This window comes from Plecotus auritus (assembly GCF_963455305.1).
Source record: "Plecotus auritus genome assembly, chromosome: 15".
Taxonomy (NCBI): Eukaryota; Metazoa; Chordata; class Mammalia; order Chiroptera; family Vespertilionidae; genus Plecotus; species Plecotus auritus.
Window position 1 is genome coordinate 1,911,131 of NC_137781.1, and position 18,125 is coordinate 1,929,255.

At 58.9% G+C, this 18,125-nt stretch overlaps 1 protein-coding gene across 2 annotated transcripts; it reads left to right on the forward strand.

The window, feature by feature from the left end:
- The first annotated feature begins 120 nt into the window (after window positions 1-120).
- Window positions 121-17,929, forward strand: IDH3A (isocitrate dehydrogenase (NAD(+)) 3 catalytic subunit alpha). Of its 2 annotated transcripts, none has more exons than XM_080651779.1 (11): window positions 121-247; window positions 3,062-3,124; window positions 5,897-5,980; window positions 7,455-7,569; window positions 9,142-9,329; window positions 9,650-9,783; window positions 10,975-11,077; window positions 11,169-11,233; window positions 13,916-14,000; window positions 14,406-14,558; window positions 16,693-17,929. In XM_080651779.1, exons 1-11 carry the CDS (start codon window positions 221-223, stop codon window positions 16,774-16,776), a joined length of 1,101 nt encoding a protein of 366 aa, XP_080507905.1. In that variant the 5' UTR covers window positions 121-220; the 3' UTR covers window positions 16,777-17,929. The 2 variants fall into 2 exon arrangements, with proteins under 2 accessions (XP_080507905.1, XP_080507906.1); XM_080651780.1 differs by having other exon boundaries at window positions 124-247; window positions 3,062-3,100.
- Window positions 17,930-18,125: the final 196 nt, after the last annotated feature.

The following is an 18,125-nucleotide window of genomic DNA, read 5'->3' on the forward strand; positions in this document are numbered from 1 at the left end:
GCAGCCCGCGGGGACGCCCCGAACTGAACTGCGCAGCTTCCGGGTCGCCGCGGCGTACGTCACCGTGAGACGAGCCTGGCGATTGGCCAAGAGGAGGCGCGGAGCATCCCCAGGGGCGGGCTCGGGGGGGCGGGGCTTCCAGGGGGCGGGGCCCGGCGCGAGCTGGGCGACTGCGCACTCGAGGCGCCCGTGCTGTCGCCGCGGTGAGAGGAGAGACGCGATGGCGGGGCCCGCGTGGATGTCCAAGGTGAGCGCGGGGCGGCGGGCGGCGGCCGCGCGGGGCGGCGGGCCCGAGGCAGCGGGGGCTCCGTGGCGCGCGCGGCGTGTGGGCAACCCGCGCCCGGGATGGCCGCGCTGGAGGAGGGAGGGGATGCCCAGGGCGACGGAGGGAGGGGCGCGGCCCTGCTCCCGCCGGTCCCCCCCAGGCCGGAGCCCAGGTCCTGCGTCGAGCCGGACGGGCCGAGGCTGGGCCCGCTCCGCGCTGGCTGACGGCCGGGCCCCCGCGGTCCGCTGGGCGAGGCCGGGTCACCTCGCGGGCCGCGGGCGCTGGGCAGGCGAGGCGAGGTCCCGTGGGGGAACCCCGGGCCGCTTCCTGCCAGGTCTCCCTGCCCCCCAGCCCGGCTCTCCCGGGTCTGCCCCTGCGGCTGTGTCCCCTCCGAAGGGCGCCCTACACCTTGGAGTTGCCACCTGGACCCTCGGAGGGGGAAAAGCCAGCAGCTCCCCACCTTTTTTGGGGGGAGAACCCGCGACCTGGAGCTTGGGCGCTCCTGACAGCTGGGATGCCTGGGCTGGGCTGGGCTCCTGGGTGGCGCTCGCTAACCCTCGCCGTTAGAGGTCATCCTCAAGGTCACGCAGGAAGTCGGTGTCAGAAGGCGAGAGGATCCCAGGCTCCCCCGGCGTCTGGGGTGTTCCCAGTTCTCAGTCCCATTCTGCCTGCTCTGGGGCCAAGGTCACCCCCCAGATTACAGGCACCAGGAAGGTCAGGCCCTCCTCGGGTCTCCTGGGGCCGGGCACCAGCAGTCCCCTAGAAATCTGACCTGAAAAACTTCATTAAAAAATATATATATATATATGTGTGTGTGTGTATATATATATATATATATATGTATATATTTTATATTGAGTTTTTACAGAGAGGAAGGGAGAGGGAGAGAGAGCTAGAAACATCGATGAGAGAGAAACATCGATCAGCTGCCTCCTGCACACCTCCCACTGGGGATGTGCCCGCAACCAAGGTCCATGCCCTTGACCGGAATCGAACCCGGGACCCTTGAGTCCGCAGGCCGACGCTCTATCCACTGAGCCACACCGGTCAGGGCAAACTTCATTTTTTTTTCCTGTGGAATTTGATACTCTTTCTCCTTTGTGGTGAGTGTAAAGTGATGTCCACATGCCCTTATTTTTTAAAAAAATTTTTATTTCTTGGTGAAAAAAAAGCTCGACACTTGGAACGTAGGAGGCTTAGGTTTAAATCCTGGCACGGCCACGCATGGGCTGTGTGACCCCGAACCAATGACCGACCATCTCTGAGCCATCACAGAGCTGATTGAGGCTTCAATAAAAGATCGTGGCCCTCACCGGTGTGGCTCTGTGGATAGAGCGCCGGCCTGCGGACTCAAGGGTCCCGGGTTCGATTCCGGTCAAGGGCATGTACCTTGGTTGCGGGCACATCCCCAGTGGGAGGTGTGCAGGAGGCAGCTGATCGATGTTTCTCTCTCATCGATGTTTCTGACTCTCTATCCCTCTCCCTTTCTCTGTAAAAAATCAATAAAAAATATATATTTATAAAAAAAAAAAAGAGAGATCGTGGGGGTGCCCAGGCCCTGCCTACGGAAGGCGTGGGTATCCGCAGGTTTCTTTTGCGGTCGCCACGCAGACCACGGTCTGTCACGGTGTTACCGTGTGACCGCGTTAGACCTGCGTGTGTGTGTGTGTGACGGTAGCTGTCATGTCACACGTGTCACTAAGCAGAAGTCAATCCCTTAAGCGCGGAGCTTACACTTCATACCTGACGGCTGTGGCAGGCGGTGCAGGCGGCCTGCAGACGCGGGATCACGGAGGGACCACGGCTGGTCAAGTGCTGGTCGGCGTGTGTCGCCTTTGGCGTGGGTCTGCAGGAAAACACGCCACGCACGCGTGGATGCTGAGCGTGTGTTGGGTTGGGGAATCAGAAGACAGGGCTCCTCTCTGACCCGGACTTCCCCCGGTGACCTTTGACCGTCATTTGACCTCTGCGGGGCTAGTTTTTCCCCTTTAGGGATTGGAGCAGAAGGTGCCTCGGAGATGGGTCATTTGGGGAAGACCCAAATGTGTTTTTTTAAAAAATATGTTTTATAGATTTTTTTTTTTTTTTTTTTTTTTTTTTTACAGAGAGGAAGGGAGAGGGATAGAGAGTTAGAAACATCGATGAGAGAGAAACATCCATCAGCTGCCTCCTGCACACTCCCCACTGGGGATGTGCCCGCAACCAAGGTACATGCCCTTGACCGGAATCGAACCCCGGACCCTTCAGTCCGCAGGCCGACGCTCTATCCACTGAGCCACACCAGTCAGGCACCAAATGTTTGACCTGAAAACTTAGTTCTGTTCTGCCTTCGACATCTCTCGACAAACTTACGTCCATGAAATTGGCTCCAGCGTGTACAGAGCTTTAAGTCCTCAGAGCCGACGGTAACGCGAATGTGTAGGTTTCCGGATCTGAGGCAGCTTGCCACGTGGAACGGATACGTGAGAAAATATTGCTCGGAAGTTCCCGCTTTTTTTTTTTTAATCCTCACACAATATTTTTTCCCCATTGATTTTTAGAGAGAGTAGGAGAGGGAGAGACAGAGAGAAACACCGATGTGAGAGAGACACATCGATGGGTTGCCTCCTGCACGCCCCCGACCAGGGCCAGGAGCCTGCAACCGAGTTACGCACCCATGACCGGAATCGAACCCGGGACCCTTCCGTCGCAGGCCGACGCTCTACCCACTGAGCCAGATTGGCTAGGGCCATCTTTGCTTCTTAATACACGGGGTTTAATTCTGTGCATGACATTTCTTTGTTGATATTAATATAGGTCTCTCGGCTGCTGGGGGCATTCCACAACCCAAAACAGGTGACCAGAGGTTTTGCTGGTGGCGTGAGTATAATTATGTCTTTTATTTTTTTTCCTTTTAGAAGTTTCTCAAGAAAGATGCTCTAACACATCAAATAGCCCTTTACCTCCATTTCTTTAAAATTAGGGCAAATTGGGCCATACTTACACCGTATCTTAAAATGCTGGGCTAACGTGCAGAAACCTATTAGGTCGCATCTAAAAGAATTATATTACAGCCGGCCATGTCAGTCTGTCACACTGATATCTGAAGGAGCCTTGTTAAAAATAGATGGATTTCTCCCTTGAGCCTGTTCCTTCATTTCACAGCCTCCTTTTGTGAGACAGGTGGTTGTTTTTTTCCCAAACCCAGTGCGAGTGGAGAACACGTTGTTGAGAAGCTTCAAAACCTGCTTTGCATTTTTACGTTGTGAGCTTCCCTAAGAGCGGCAGGCGGGTCGCCACGCGGGGACGGACGCCTCGGACGTCTGTCAAGTCCGGAGGCGTCTGCTGTCCTTCGCTGGTGGATCCTCTGTCTCTCATGAGATCTGCTGCCTTTCCCGTCCCCGTCCCCGGCGCCAGAGTGCTGTGCCGTCAAAGGCGGACGCCGCAGTTTCAGAGCACGCTGAGCCTGTGGGTCACTGGCCTCCCAGGCGCGGGGGATTGAGCCTTCCTGCAGAATCCGGTTGGGTTTCCCCATTCCTCTGCTCCCAGATCACATCCTGGTCCATGAGGCATCTGTAAGACCACAGTACATTTTCCCACCGATTTACTTTCTTTTTTGAATATATTGATTTTAGAGAGCAAGGGAGAGGGAGAGATAGAAACATCCATGATGAGAGAGAATCATTGATCGGCTGCCTCCTGCACGTCCCCTACTGGGGATCGAGCCCACAACCCGAGCATGTGCCCTTGGCTGGAATCGAACCCGGGACCTTTCAGTCCGCAGGCCGACGCTCTATCCACTGAGCCACACCAGCCAGGGCCGGTTTACTCTCTGAACTGTGGCATAAAGCAGTTTTATTTTCGGTGGCCTGAGGACATTGATCGGACGTGTTGGGAGAACAGGAAGCAGTAGCCAGGGGTTGCGGGCTGTGGCTGCTCCTCGAGGCTGCGGGCAGCGAGGCGAGCATTTCAGACGCGTTGCTGGGAGCTAACGACGTGGCCGTTGCACTCTGCTGTTACTGAATTTCCAGCCTCTCCGTTAAAAAAAAATAAAAAAAATTAGCCTGGTGGGCGGGGGCTGTATCTGAAAGCAATATGAAGAGAAACGAATTTTGTTAAAAAGTATTCCTGATTTCAGAGAGGAAGGGAGAGAGAGAGGAAGATTGAAACATCAGTGATGAGAGAGAATCATTGATTGATTGTCTCCTGCACGCCCCCCACTAGGGATCGAGCCTGCAACCCAGGCATGTGCCCTTGGCTGGAATCGAACCTGGGACCCCTCCGTCCGCAGGCCGATGCTCCATCAACAGCCAACCAGGCCAGGGCTAGAAATGAATCTTATTTATTTTTTAAAATATATTTTATTGATTTTTTACAGAGAGAAAGGGAGAGGGATAGAGAGCTAGAAACATCGATGAGAGAGAAACATCGATCAGCTGCCTCCTGCACACTCCCCACTGGGGATGTGCCCGCAACCAAGGTACATGCCCTTGACCGGAATCGAACCCGGGACCCTTGAGTCCGCAGGCCGACGCTCTATCCACTGAGCCAACTCGGCCGGGGTAGACACGAATCTTTTAAAAGATTTCTGCAGTTTGTGCAGAACAGTGGAACCAGTCCCCTGCTCAGGGAGTGTCCCTGGGAGGCAGAAGTCCAGGGAAACTTGAGTCGGGGTTTTTTTTTTTTTTTTTTTTTTAAGTAGCAACAGGTGACGGGACCCGGGGAAGGCCAGGGAGCTTGTCTGGGCCAGACCTCCCGGTCGGGGAGAGTCCCCGCGTGACGACGGATCGTTTTCAGATGGAGAGAGAGGGTCAGCTGTTCTCTTAATGGATTTAAATCCCACGTCATGTTCCCTGACACGTTTGTATTTCTACGTTTGAAATGCTGGCTTCCTTTGTTTGAAGCCTTTGCATTAAATCGCTGACGCTACTTTACAAATACACGTGTCCCTCCGAAGGGTGTGATCACGGGAACTACTCCCACTGGTGACAAGTTTACTTCCGTGACGTTCCTCATGAAGGAGCCAGTTTTTAAAGGAACTCGGGAAGGCGGAGACCCTCTCTGACGTGGAGCCTCAGAGTGACAGGCAGACCCCGGGGGCGTTCCGAGTGCCGGGAAGTCTCACGGGTCGTTTTTTTTGTTTGTTTGTTTTTTTAAATATATTTTATTGATGTCAGAGAGGAAGGGAGAGGGAGAGAGAGATAGAAACATTCATGATGAGAGAGAATCATGGATCGGCCGCCTCCTGCACGCCCCCTACTGGGGATCGAGCCCGCAACCTGGGCATGTGCCCTGATTGGGAATCGAACCCGGGACCCTTCAGTCCACAGGCCGGCGCTCTATCCACTGGGCCACACCGGCCAGGGCTCCCGAGTAGTTTTAGTTTATTTTTGTTGCATCTAAAGAGCATCGTGGAGTTCCTTGCACAGCCTCTTGACTCCGGGGCAGAAATAGCGGGGTCTCTGGTGTCTCACCTCTGATGGCCCAGGGCCCAGGGCGAAGGTCTGTTTTCTTAACGGCCTTTGGGTCTTCTTGAGGCCCCGCCCCCCCCCCCCAAAGTGGGTTTGTCAACGATTTCTTTTTTAAACCTTCAAAAACCGATTCTTACTGACTCCTTGATGGTTTCTTTTTTTGATGGTGTCTTCCATTCAGGTTCAGACAGTGACTTTAATTCCAGGAGATGGCATTGGCCCGGAAATTTCCGCCTCCGTGATGAAGATTTTTGACGCCGCCAAAGTAAGTGGACTTTAAAAACCCCTTTCATTTGTAGACGAGCTTCTGAGCCAGGCGGACGGAGCCTGTGACCTCTCGGGACGAACTGTTCGCAGCTGTAGGACGTGGGGATGGTCTGTCGTGGATCTTCACAACTTGAACTTGAACGTCGGTGTTCGCTGCTGCGCTTGAAGCTGCCGCCCTGGCTTCCGTCCTGTGGGAGAGGATTCGTGGGTCTCTGACCCCTGCCCGGGCGGGAGGTCTCCCAGTCCTACTGTCTGCCGCCTCTTGCCTTCCTGCCCACGAGAATACAGTTGATAATTCTTTTTTTTTAAAATATACTTCATTGATTTTTTACAGAGAGGGAGGGAGAGGAATAGAGAGTTAGAAACATCGATGAGAGAGAAACATCGATCAGCTGCCTCCTGCACGCCCCCTACTGGGGATGTGCCCGCAACCAAGGTCCATGCCCTTGACCGGACTCGAACCTGGGACCCCTCAGTCCGCAGGCCGACGCTCTATCCACTGAGCCACACCGGCCAGGGCAGGTGGATGTTGTTAAGTCCTTTTGTTGTGGGAGGTAGGGAACTTGGACTTAGTTTGACCCGCTGCCCTGCGGCTGCTGTGTGTAGCTGCCCGCTGATAGGCTGTGAGATTCAGTCTGGATGGAGGTCCCTGTGCACGAGCACGTCTCGCTCCGACCTCACGCCTAGTCCACACCCCACACGGAGGGTGTGAGGGCAGGGAAGGATGATGCTAAGACGGTTACCTTCTTAGGTCACGTAACGCATCTTGCACTTTTCCCAAACAGCTTCCTGAGAGACGCCCAGGCCGTACAGTCCACCCCTTTAAAGCGTCCACTCCAGGGGGTTTTCGTACGTTCACGGAGTTGTGCAATCTTCACACCATCTAATTTTAGAACATTTCCATCGCCCGAAAAGAAACCCCATACTCATTAGCAGTCACCCCCCTCCCCCCGGCCCTCTCCCCCTCCCCCGGCCGGTCACCAGCCCACGCGACCACTCAGCTACTTGTCTCCACGGATTTGCCACCTCTGTAGGTCTCCCACGTGTAGGATCTGTTACGGGGTCCCCGTGGCTGGCCTGTGTCTCTCACAGTGTTCTCGGGCTCCGGCCTGGACCGGCTGTCCTCGGCATTCCCGTGAGCCATGCTGCTCCACTCCTGATGGCGTTCTAATTATAGCACGTGACGAGTGTGAGGGACGGGAGTGGGCAGGTGGCCGCTGGGCGTGGGACTGGAGCCCGCCCCGGGCCTGTGCCCTGAGCGGGAAGCGAACCGTGGCCTCCGGGTTCCCAGGTCCACGCTCCACCCTGAGCCACGCCGGCCGGGCCTGACGTCGCTTCCCGCAGGCCGGGCACTCCTGGGCCTTCGTGGAGTGTGCTCACCGGCCGCGTCCGGAGGGGCAGTGTGTTGGGAACTGGGGGGCGGCCGCTCACGCTCGTCTTTCCCGCTGCCCGCTCGGCGGCGTGGCCCGCAGGCGCCCATTCAGTGGGAGGAGCGGAGCGTCACTGCCATTCAGGGGCCCGGCGGGAAGTGGATGATCCCTCCGGAAGCCAAGGAGTCCATGGACAAGAACAAGATGGGCCTGAAAGGTAGGCGCACGCACGCGGGCGGAGGCGGGCGGGTGTGGGTGCGGGTGCGGGTGCTGCTCCCGCGGGCACGGTTTGGAAGTTCCGCATCGACGCTAAACAGAGCCGCCCGAGGCAGCGGCACACTCGGAGCGCGGGCCGCGTTGTTCACGGTGGGACCGGGTTTCCCAGTGGAAACGGCGCGTTTACTGGCTTGTGTCAAATGAGAGTACGTTTATCTGGACCAAGCCTTATCTTTCACCTACTTACTACATTTTTTAAAAATACATTTTTATTGATTTCAGAGAGGAAGGGAGAGGGAGAGATAGAAACATCCATGATGAGAGAATCCTGGATCAGCTGCCTCCTGCACGCCCCCCACTGGGAACCCACAACCCAGGTCCATGCCCTTGACCGGAATCGAACCCGCGACCCTTCAGTCCGCAGGCCGACGCTCTATCCACTGAGCCACGCCGGTCAGGGCCATTTTTATTATTTTAGTTAACACACGCTTAAGGTCACGATTCAAAACCTGGGCCCGAGACGGGCTTTTCGTCCAGACCATCGCGTGAGGAGCGCATCTCCGCCGCCTCCTGCCGGGGCCTGGGCAGTCCCTGCTCCCTCCGGCTCTTCAAAGAGAACTGGGTTTTCTCTCCGTTTCTAAGGGACCGACACAGAGCCGCGAGGGTTAGGTCACGCCACGCTCGGTCCTCCGTCAGGAGGTGCTCAGTGAACGTTCTAGAAAGCTTCCCTGTGGAGGGAGATGCCGTCCTTCCTCTGACTCTGTGGGACAGGTGGAGTCAGGTGGAACCGCATGCAAGGACCCCAGATGGGGCGGCGGGGGACAGCGGGAGGGGACGCGGGAGGGTTGCCCGGGTGACGGCTGGCGTGACTCGCCCCCGATGGAGAGGACGCCCCACTCGGAAGCTTGCAGGTGACTCGCTCGCTCTCGGGTGACTGTGCCCCGGTTCACGAAGCAGCATGTCCGCCGTGTCGCACGGCCACTGGGCACGGGGCCCTGAGTACAGTTCGGAGGGGAGACTTAAACAACCTGGGATTTCTTCTTCTTCTTTTTAAATATTTTTATTGATTTCAGAGAGGAAGGGAGAGGGAGAGAGAGAAACATCCATGATGAGAGAGAATCACGGATCGGCCGCCTCCTGCACACCCCCCACTGGGGATGGAGCCCACAACCCAGGCATGTGGCCTGACCGGGAATCGAACCAGCGACCTCTTGGTTCCTGGGTCGATACTCAACCACCAGCCGGGCCAAAGTGGGATTTCAAGTAAAATACTAGGCACTTGTGTTTATAAAGGAGAGGGGAGCCCTGACCGGTGTGGTTCAGTGGATGGAGCATTGGCCTGCGGACTGAAGGGCCCCAGGTTCGATTCCGGTCAAGGGCATGTACCTTGGTTGCGGGCACATCCCCAGTAGGAGGTGTGCAGGAGGCAGCTGATCGATGTTTCTCTCTCATCGATGTTTCTAACTCTCTATCCCTCTCCCTTCCTCTCTGTAAAAAATCAATAAAATATATTTTAAAAAAAAAGAGGGGGGGGGGGATCCGGTTGTCATCTGGGGGTTCTTCTTCACCGCAGGCCCTTTAAAGACCCCGATAGCCGCTGGCCACCCGTCCATGAATTTACTGCTGCGTAAGACCTTCGACCTTTACGCGAACGTCCGGCCCTGCGTCTCGATCGAGGGCTATAAGACCCCTTACAACGACGTGAACATCGTCACCATTCGCGAGAACACGGAGGGCGAGTACAGCGGCATCGAGCACGTGGTACGTCCTTCCCTCCCAAGCTTGGTATTCCCGCTTGGGCTGCCCCCGTGCGCCTGGCCGCCGTTCCGGTTCCCAGTGAGGACATCCGGAGGTCCTTCCCCTTGGCCTCTGCGGTGTGGGCGTTGGCCTTGGCCCTGGGAACATGCCCTGTTCGGAGGTCACCTGCCTCAGTTTTCCCCATCCGTGCAATGGGTCCACGCGAGCCCCACTGCCGCCCGCGGTTGCTGGCGCTGTGAGCCCGCCCCTCGCTGCGCTGACCCGGGCAGCTGCCTGGCCCGACGCGGCCGCCCCCCCTCCAGCACCGCAGGCCTGTCTTCCAGATCGTGGACGGCGTCGTGCAGAGCATCAAGCTCATCACCGAGCAGGCGAGCAAGCGCATCGCGGAGTTCGCCTTCGAGTACGCCCGCAACAACCACCGCAGCAACGTCACCGCCGTGCACAAAGCCAACATCATGTGAGCCCGGCGGCGTGCGGGGGGGGGGAGGGGCCTTCCCCAGCGGGTCACTGGTTCCTGTCACCGCGGTGCACAAAGCCAACATCATGTGAGCCCGGGCGGCGTGGGGGAGGGGGAGGGGCCCTTCCCCCAGCGGGTCACTGGTTCCTGGGGGCTCTGAGACCGCCTGCGCCGGGGCCAGGTCTCCCCTCCTTCACGTGCCTCACCGGGGGATGGCTGGAGCAGATTGGGGGGCAGGAACGCAGGTCCTGGGAGGTGAGGAGGGGCTGAGAGATACCGGGCGCTCCGGCGTCGGGGACCCCCGCGGAACGGGCCCCGAGAGTTTCTGGACGGACACGTGCTCGGGCGTGAGCCAGCCTCGCTCCCAGTGCTGGTGCTGTCGGTGGATTGTTCTCGCCGTGTCCCTTCTCCTCGGCCCCGCTGTCCGGGCCGCCGTGAGTCCGGTACAGGCTCCTCCGTGGGAGAGTGCTGGGCGGGCGAACAGTCAAACCGCGCCAGCCCCGGAGCAGTTAGCCTCGTAGAGCAGTTTGCACTTTATCAGTAGGTGTTTCTCAGTTCTTCCTGCTGCTGCTGCCTGAAACGTACTGTCACCGCCACCGCCGCGGCCCACCTGGGCTTCTGGGACCCAATTTCTTTTCTTTTTTTAAATATATTTTATTGATTTGTAAGGGAGAGGGATAGAGAGTTAGAAACATCGATGAGAGAGAAACATCGACCAGCTGCCTCCTGCACACCCCCCACTGGGGATGTGCCCGCAACCAAGGTGCATGCCCTTGACCGGAATTGAACCCGGGACCCTTCCGTCCGCAGGCCGACGCTCTATCCACTGAGCCAAACCTGTTAGGGCCCAATTTCTTTTCTTTTTTTAAAATTTACTTTATTATTATTATTTTTACATATTTTTGTTGATTTCAGAAAGGAAGGGAGAGAGAGCTAGAAACATCAATGATGAGAGAGAATCATTGATTGGCTGCCTCCTGCACACCCCCTACTGGGGATCGCGAACCTAGGCACGTGCCCTTGACCGGAATCGAACCCGGGACCTTTCAGTCCACAGGCCGATGCTCTATCCACGGAGCCACACCAGCCAGGGCTGCGACTCCCTTTCTTGAACTCGCTTTACGTCTCTGATTCGACGCTTTTCTTTCCGCGAGTGTCTGCTTTCAGCAGCTTCTGTTTGATTCAACACAGGCGCATGTCCGACGGGCTTTTTCTGCAGAAATGCCGGGAGGTGGCAGAGAACTGCAAGGACATTAAGTTCAACGAGATGTACCTGGACACGGTGTGTCTGAACGTAAGTGCGCGCTCACGCAGCTCGGAGCGCTGGCGGGTGGGGTGTGCGCGGGCGGTTTGACGGCTAAACGCACAAGACGTGTTTCTTGCAGATGGTCCAGGACCCGTCCCAATTTGACGTCCTGGTTATGCCGAACTTGTACGGAGACATCCTGAGGTACGTGGCTGCCCGCCTGGCCGGAGGGGCTTCGTGAACGCCCGGAGCGGTGCTCGCTGGGAGCTGGGCGTCGAGCGGTGACCTCGGGTGGTGGTGCCCACGCACACAGTGGGCTCCTTCACGCCTGGGCCGTGCGGGCCGGGCCACTGCTCCCTGGTCGCGAGCTCCGGCTTCGCCGTCTCCACAGGGGTCGCTGGCTGGCTGGGTGGGTGGGTGGTCATTTTTATAGGTTTTTGGTGACTTCGGACGTAATTTCCGACTAGCAGGGAGGTGGCGAGCGAGGTCCACAGAATTCCCGTGTCCTCGGCACCACGGGTCACCTTGTGCGCGTTTCCTGTGCTGCTCCCTCTGCACGCTCACACGCATGAGGTTGGCCACGCGGTGACTTTGAGTCCCTCCTCCGCACACGCATCGGCTGGTGTGTGTTGGCGTAGCTTCCCCTTCCCCGGGTGTGTCTGTGCCTCTCAGCCAGGACTGTCTTCACCCGGTGGCCGTGTCCGTCACCTCCGTCACGGGGGCCTACCCTGGGCGGGCGTCGCTGTGAGCGGCCACTCGCTGTGGCACAGCCCTGTGCTCCGGGCTCCTCCCGACTCCCCAACTAGTCCTGGGCCGTTTCTCGGTGGGGCCCTGTGCTCCGGGCTCTCCTAACTAGTCCTGGGCCGTTTCTCCGTGGGGCCCTGTGCTCCGGGCTCTCCTAACTAGTCCTGGGCCGTTTCTCCATAGGGCTCTGTGCTCCTGACCCTCCTAACTAGTCCTGGGCCGTTTCTCCATGGGGCCCCGTGCTCCAGGCTCTCCTAACTAGTCCTGGGCCGTTTCCCCACGGGGCCCTGTGCTCCTGACCCTCCTAACTAGTCCTGGGCCGTTTCTCCACGGGGCTCTGTGCTCCCGACTCTCCTAACTAGTCCTGGGCCGTTTCCCCACGGGGCCCTGTGCTCCGGGCTCTCCTAACTAGTCCTGGGCCGTTTCTCCACGGGGCTCTGTGCTCCCGACTCTCCTAACTAGTCCTGGGCCGTTTCCCCACGGGGCCCTGTGCTCCGGGCTCTCCTAACTAGTCCTGGGCCGTTTCTCCACGGGGCTCTGTGCTCCCGACTCTCCTAACTAGTCCTGGGCCGTTTCCCCACGGGGCCCTGTGCTCCGGGCTCTCCTAACTAGTCCTGGGCCGTTTCTCCGTGGGGCCCTGTGCTCCGGGCTCTCCTAACTAGTCCTGGGCCGTTTCTCCACAGGGCTCTGTGCTCCTGACCCTCCTAACTAGTCCTGGGCCGTTTCTCCACGGGGCCCCGTGCTCCGGGCTCTCCTAACTAGTCCTGGGCTGTTTCTCCATGGGGCCCCGTGCTCCGGGCTCTCCTAACTAGTCCTGGGCCGTTTCCCCACGGGGCCCTGTGCTCCGGGCTCTCCTAACTAGTCCTGGGCCGTTTCTCCGTGGGGCCCTGTGCTCCGGGCTCTCCTAACTAGTCCTGGGCCGTTTCTCCACAGGGCTCTGTGCTCCTGACCCTCCTAACTAGTCCTGGGCCGTTTCTCCACGGGGCCCCGTGCTCCGGGCTCTCCTAACTAGTCCTGGGCCGTTTCTCCATGGGGCCCTGTGCTCCGGGCTCTCCTAACTAGTCCTGGGCCGTTTCCCCACGGGGCCCTGTGCTCCTGACCCTCCTAACTAGTCCTGGGCCGTTTCTCCACGGGGCCCTGTGCTCCTGACCCTCCTAACTAGTCCTGGGCCGTTTCTCCATGGGGCCCTGTGCTCCTGACTCTCCTAACTAGTCCTTGGCCGTTTCTCCATGGGGCCCTGTGCTCCTGACCCTCCTAACTAGTCCTTGGCCGTTTCTCCATGGGGCCCTGTGCTCCGGGCTCTCCTAACTAGTCCTGGGCCGTTTCCCCACGGGGCCCTGTGCTCCGGGCTCTCCTAACTAGTCCTGGGCCGTTTCTCCATGGGCCCCGTGCTCCGGGCTCTCCTAACTAGTCCTGGGCCGTTTCTCCACGGGGCCCTGTGCTCCTGACCCTCCTAACTAGTCCTGGGCCGTTTCTTCATGGGCCCCGTGCTCCGGGCTCTCCTAACTAGTCCTGGGCCGTTTCTCCACGGGGCCCTGTGCTCCTGACCCTCCTAACCAGTCCTGGGCCGTTTCTCCACGGGGCCCTGTGCTCCAGGTTCTCCTAACTAGTCCTGGGCCGTTTCTTCATGGGCCCCGTGCTCCGGGCTCTCCTAACTAGTCCTGGGCCGTTTCTCCACGGGGCCCTGTGCTCCTGACCCTCCTAACCAGTCCTGGGCCGTTTCTCCACGGGGCCCTGTGCTCCTGACCCTCCTAACTAGTCCTGGGCCGTTTCTTCATGGGCCCTGTGCTCCTGACCCTCCTAACTAGTCCTGGGCCGTTTCTCCACGGGGCCCTGTGCTCCTGACCCTCCTAACTAGTCCTGGGCCGTTTCTCCACGGGGCCCTGTGCTCCTGACCCTCCTAACCAGTCCTGGGCCGTTTCTCCACGGGGCCCTGTGCTCCAGGTTCTCCTAACTAGTCCTGGGCCGTTTCTCCACGGGGCCCTGTGCTCCTGACCCTCCTAACTAGTCCGGGCCGGCTGTGTCCGTGGAGCCTGGTCCTTCTGGTGGAGGAGGGTGGGAGAGTGTTGAAGGCTGAAGACGAGGTGCTGGGGGAGATGTTTTGTTTTTCAAACCGACGCCCGACGTCCTTTCTGCCCCCAGCGACCTGTGTGCGGGACTGATCGGAGGTCTCGGCGTGACACCAAGTGGCAACATTGGCGCCAACGGGGTGGCGATCTTCGAGTCGGTAAGGACCCTGCTGACGCCCCAAGCCGAATGCGGTCCGACAGCGTGAGGCCGGGAGGGGGACCTGTATGATAGGTGTGAACTCGGTTTTCTCGTGGTTGAAGGCAGTGATGCTTTGTGCAGGCTGTTACATACGCTCGGTGTATTCATTCGTGTCCCAGCTTTGTACGCTTACTACTCATCCTTCCTCGGTTAAAACACTTCAGCGGAAGGTGACAAAGGTGGTTAGTCCGTGGTTTTGCAATTAAAAAAAAAAGTTACTCTCGCCCTTCCATTTGTGCGGCTTTATTTCTAGGCCTTGGTCTGATGAGGTGGGAGCGGCCGCTGCCCAGGGTCTCCCCCGGGTGCGGCCCCGGCGGAGGCTGCCCGCCCTGCCCTGACTGTGCCGCCCCCCGCCCCCTCGCAGGTCCACGGGACGGCCCCGGACATCGCGGGCAAGGACATGGCCAACCCCACGGCCCTGCTGCTCAGCGCGGTGATGATGCTGCGCCACATGGGGATGTTCGACCACGCCGGGCGCATCGAGGCCGCCTGCTTTGCGACTATTAAGGGAGGCAAGGTACCGTCCGCGTCGCCCGCGTGCGTGTCCTCCGTGGGGTTCACCTGGGGGGAGCAGGTGGTGGCGCCCCTCGGCCCAGAGGACTGACGCAGCACGGCTTCTCCTCGAGGTCCCTGGCCGACTCCGGGTGTGCGTGCATCCGTGCCTTCGCTGAGGGCGGGGCCGTGTGTTTCGCAGGGGAGGGCTGAGGCGCTGAGAGCCGTGGGAGAGCAGAGGCTGGGAGGTGGAGCCGGCGCAGGCCCGGGTGGCCCCTTGGTGGCGATGGGATCTTGCTCAAGGCGTTACTTTTTCTACGCGGCCTTTTTCTCCTCCCAACGAAAAGCTACCGTGTATGTTATATGGTATGAAAAAGAACACACTGAGGAATGAGATAAGGTCTCGGGCCTCCAGGAGCTCCGAAGCGAGCGGTAGGTAGAGGCAGATGTGTCTACGACACGGTATTACGCGTCATGCCACGTGCATCAGAAACATCTACCTAAGCCAAAACCGGTTTGGCTCAGTGGATAGAGCGTCGGCCTGTGGACTGAAGGGTCCCGGGTTCGATTCCGGTCAAGGGCACGTAACTTGGCTGCGGGCACATCCCCAGTAGGAGGTGTGCAAGAGGCAGCTGATCGATGTCTCTCTCTCATCGATGTTTCTAACTCTCTATCCCTCTTCCTTCCTCTCTGTGAAATATCAATAAAATATATTTAAAAAAAAAAAAAAGAAACATCTACCTAATAAAAGAGAAAGATGCAAATTGGCCGTACATTTGCGACACCCACCAGCCAATCAGGAGTGAGTATGCAAATTAACACAACAAAGATGACAGGTTAATTTGCATGCACAGGCGCTGAGTGGCCAGGGGTTGGGACAGGCAGGACACTTGCATCATTGCCATGGCAACGACGCAGGCGTTCCGCACCGCCCCAGCAGCTCCGGGCAGCGTGGGAAGGCGGAAAGGTGGCTCCGGGCGGAGCGAAGGCGGTGCCGGCAGCCAGGGGAAGGCAGGCCCATTCTTGTGCGAGTCTTCGTGCGTCGGGCCTCTAGTAGAAGTATGAACGACTGACGTTAACGGGGTGCTTGCAGTTTACGTAAAGCTGTGTGAGAGCACGCACCTCAGCACACTGCTCTGTGAGGTGGGTCCTACAATGAACCCATTCTATAGATGAGGAAACTGAGGCACAGAGATCACGCCATCTGTCTAAGGCCTCAGGTCCACACGGCAGAGCTGGGCCACGCCCGGTCCGGCTCTTGCCCGGGAGTGTCACCGTTTCCGTGAGCGCTGGTGGCCACGGAGGGGATAGAGCACCCTGCACGCGGGCGGAGAACGGAGCGGGGATGGCCTCGCCGGCTGGGCCTTCAGGCTGCTCCGTCCTCTGAGGCCTCTTCCTTCCTAAAGCGAGTAAAACGCGCCTCGTGCCAGGCTGACCGTTGGGAAGTGGCTGTAAGCTCGCTCACTCCGCCGTGCAGCATCGCCACGCCCATCTCCGGGCCTTTCCGCGTCCCGGTGAGACTGCCTCACACCGCCGTCCGTGGCGGCTTTGGGGCACGTGGCTCCGTTTTCAGGGTTGGCGCCTTTAAAAACAGCCCTGTAATCGGAAATCACTTCTCACGGCCGAAGGCAAGAAGCCCGGACTTTGTGGACCTGTTCTTCTCAGCCGGGCAGTCCGGCTGGAGGGCGTGGGGCTTTGCTTTTTCCATTCTGACGCTGCTGCGTCTGTGAGTTCAACCGACGGAGCCGCAGAGAGCAGAGCACAGTAGGCCTGCTGGTTAGAGCACAGGGAGGTCCGTGTGGGCGTGGCCAGGGGAGGGGCCATAGAAAGCAGCGGCTGTGTGATTGACATGCTACCTGAGTCTGTTTCCCAGCCTCCAAACAGATCCAAATGTCTTTGAAGTTTCTTAAACGGCAGGAACTCCCCAGGGGAGGCACGAGTCCCTGGTTTAGATGGGAGTGTCCATCCTCACTCAGGGTTTCCTCGGGGCCTGTCCTCCTGGTGGGCGGGCGGGCGTGGCGGGCGCCGTGGGCGTTGGGAGGACCTGGGCCGAGGAGAGCAGCCGGTCCTCGCTCAGCCGGACTCAGCGGTGCCACCAGCAGGCCTCTCCTTGCTCCGGCTCCGTGCGACCCGTCTCTGTTTTGCTTTCCCTTCCGCAGAGCTTGACCAAGGACCTGGGAGGCAATGCCAAGTGCTCGGACTTCACAGACGAAATCTGCCAGCGAGTGAAGGACTTAGAGTAAGGCTCCCGCCGGCGTGTCCGCACCAGCCACTCCTAACGCCGCCACGTCAGCCGCCTGCGCGCACGCCCCGTGTGCACTGGGCCCCTGTCCCCGATCGAGCCCACTCCTGTCGGCCTTTTAACCTGAGCAGAGGATGCAGGCGACGCCCGAGGTCTGCTCCCAGGACGTCCCCAGTGCGTGTCTGGTTTATCGATGTCTATTTGGTACATCTTTTTTGTAAACTCTAAGCGGACTGTGTCATTTGCCATTGTTAACCATTTTACACTCCAGTTAAAACAGTTTTTCCTCAGCTGTAAATACGATACAGAATTAATCAGAACACACCTAACTTTCTGAAGAAAACGTTTTCCTTAGCTTATGAGAAATACCATAGAAATAAAACAGAATACTGACGTAAGAGCGCAGGACGACATTCTTATGACATGAGCGGGCCCAGGAGACATCTAGGGAGGTCCGCGTCACACGGTGACTGGTCTGTTTACGAGCGGAAGATGAAGACGGGGGGCCTTTCCCGTGAAGGACTGAGGGGGAGGAAGGACGTCGGAGCCACGAAGTGACGAGCTGTCACCGTTGGTGGACAGACACAGGTAATACGTTGGCACCGGGACCCAGATGTGGCGCTGGCTCGTACTGGTTACCCGAGATTCCTCTCCTGAGCCTGTCACGAAGGGCAGGGCCTGGACACGCCGAGCATCGCGGGGAACCGCTCTGAGCTGCCCGATGCGTCCGACGTGGCGCTGACCGTGTGCGGCCACACTCCCGAGCAGTGCCACTCCCCGCCGGTCCCGCTGAGAGGCCTGACCACGCTATTAACTTCATCTTTCCATGCCACCCCCTTCCCCAGCACCGCCCCCAGGAGGCGAGGTCGCAGGGCAGCCCGACACCCCTGCGCCTGCACGGTGTTTCCAAACTCTGATACCGAGTCACGTCTCATCGACAGGCCGCCGCGCGCCCCTGCCCCTCGTAGCCACGCAGCCCTGTGCCTGGCGGGAGGCACCCAGGTCCCGGGTTCCCTGATGACACCCCCGTCTGGGTGCTTCCAGGCTGGTCCCAACTCACGCCCTCCCCCGTATTTGCTGTGTAAGCCGCTGCTTCTGCTTTTCTGGCTGTGAATGCCTCGCTCACGCTCATGAATAAAGAGTTCCCGAGCTGACTGTGTGCTCTCTCCCTCTCCCCCTCCCTCTCCCGCTCCTGCTCCCTCGGGACCTGGGGTGCTGGTGCGGCCCGGGGAGTGGCCGCTCTGCTGGGGCCCTGAGCGGCTGGCGCGGCCCCTCTGCTACGCGGGCACCGGGGGCCACTCGTGCCCGCTGTACGCAGTCCTGGGGGCTAAAGACCCTCCGCCCCGACTG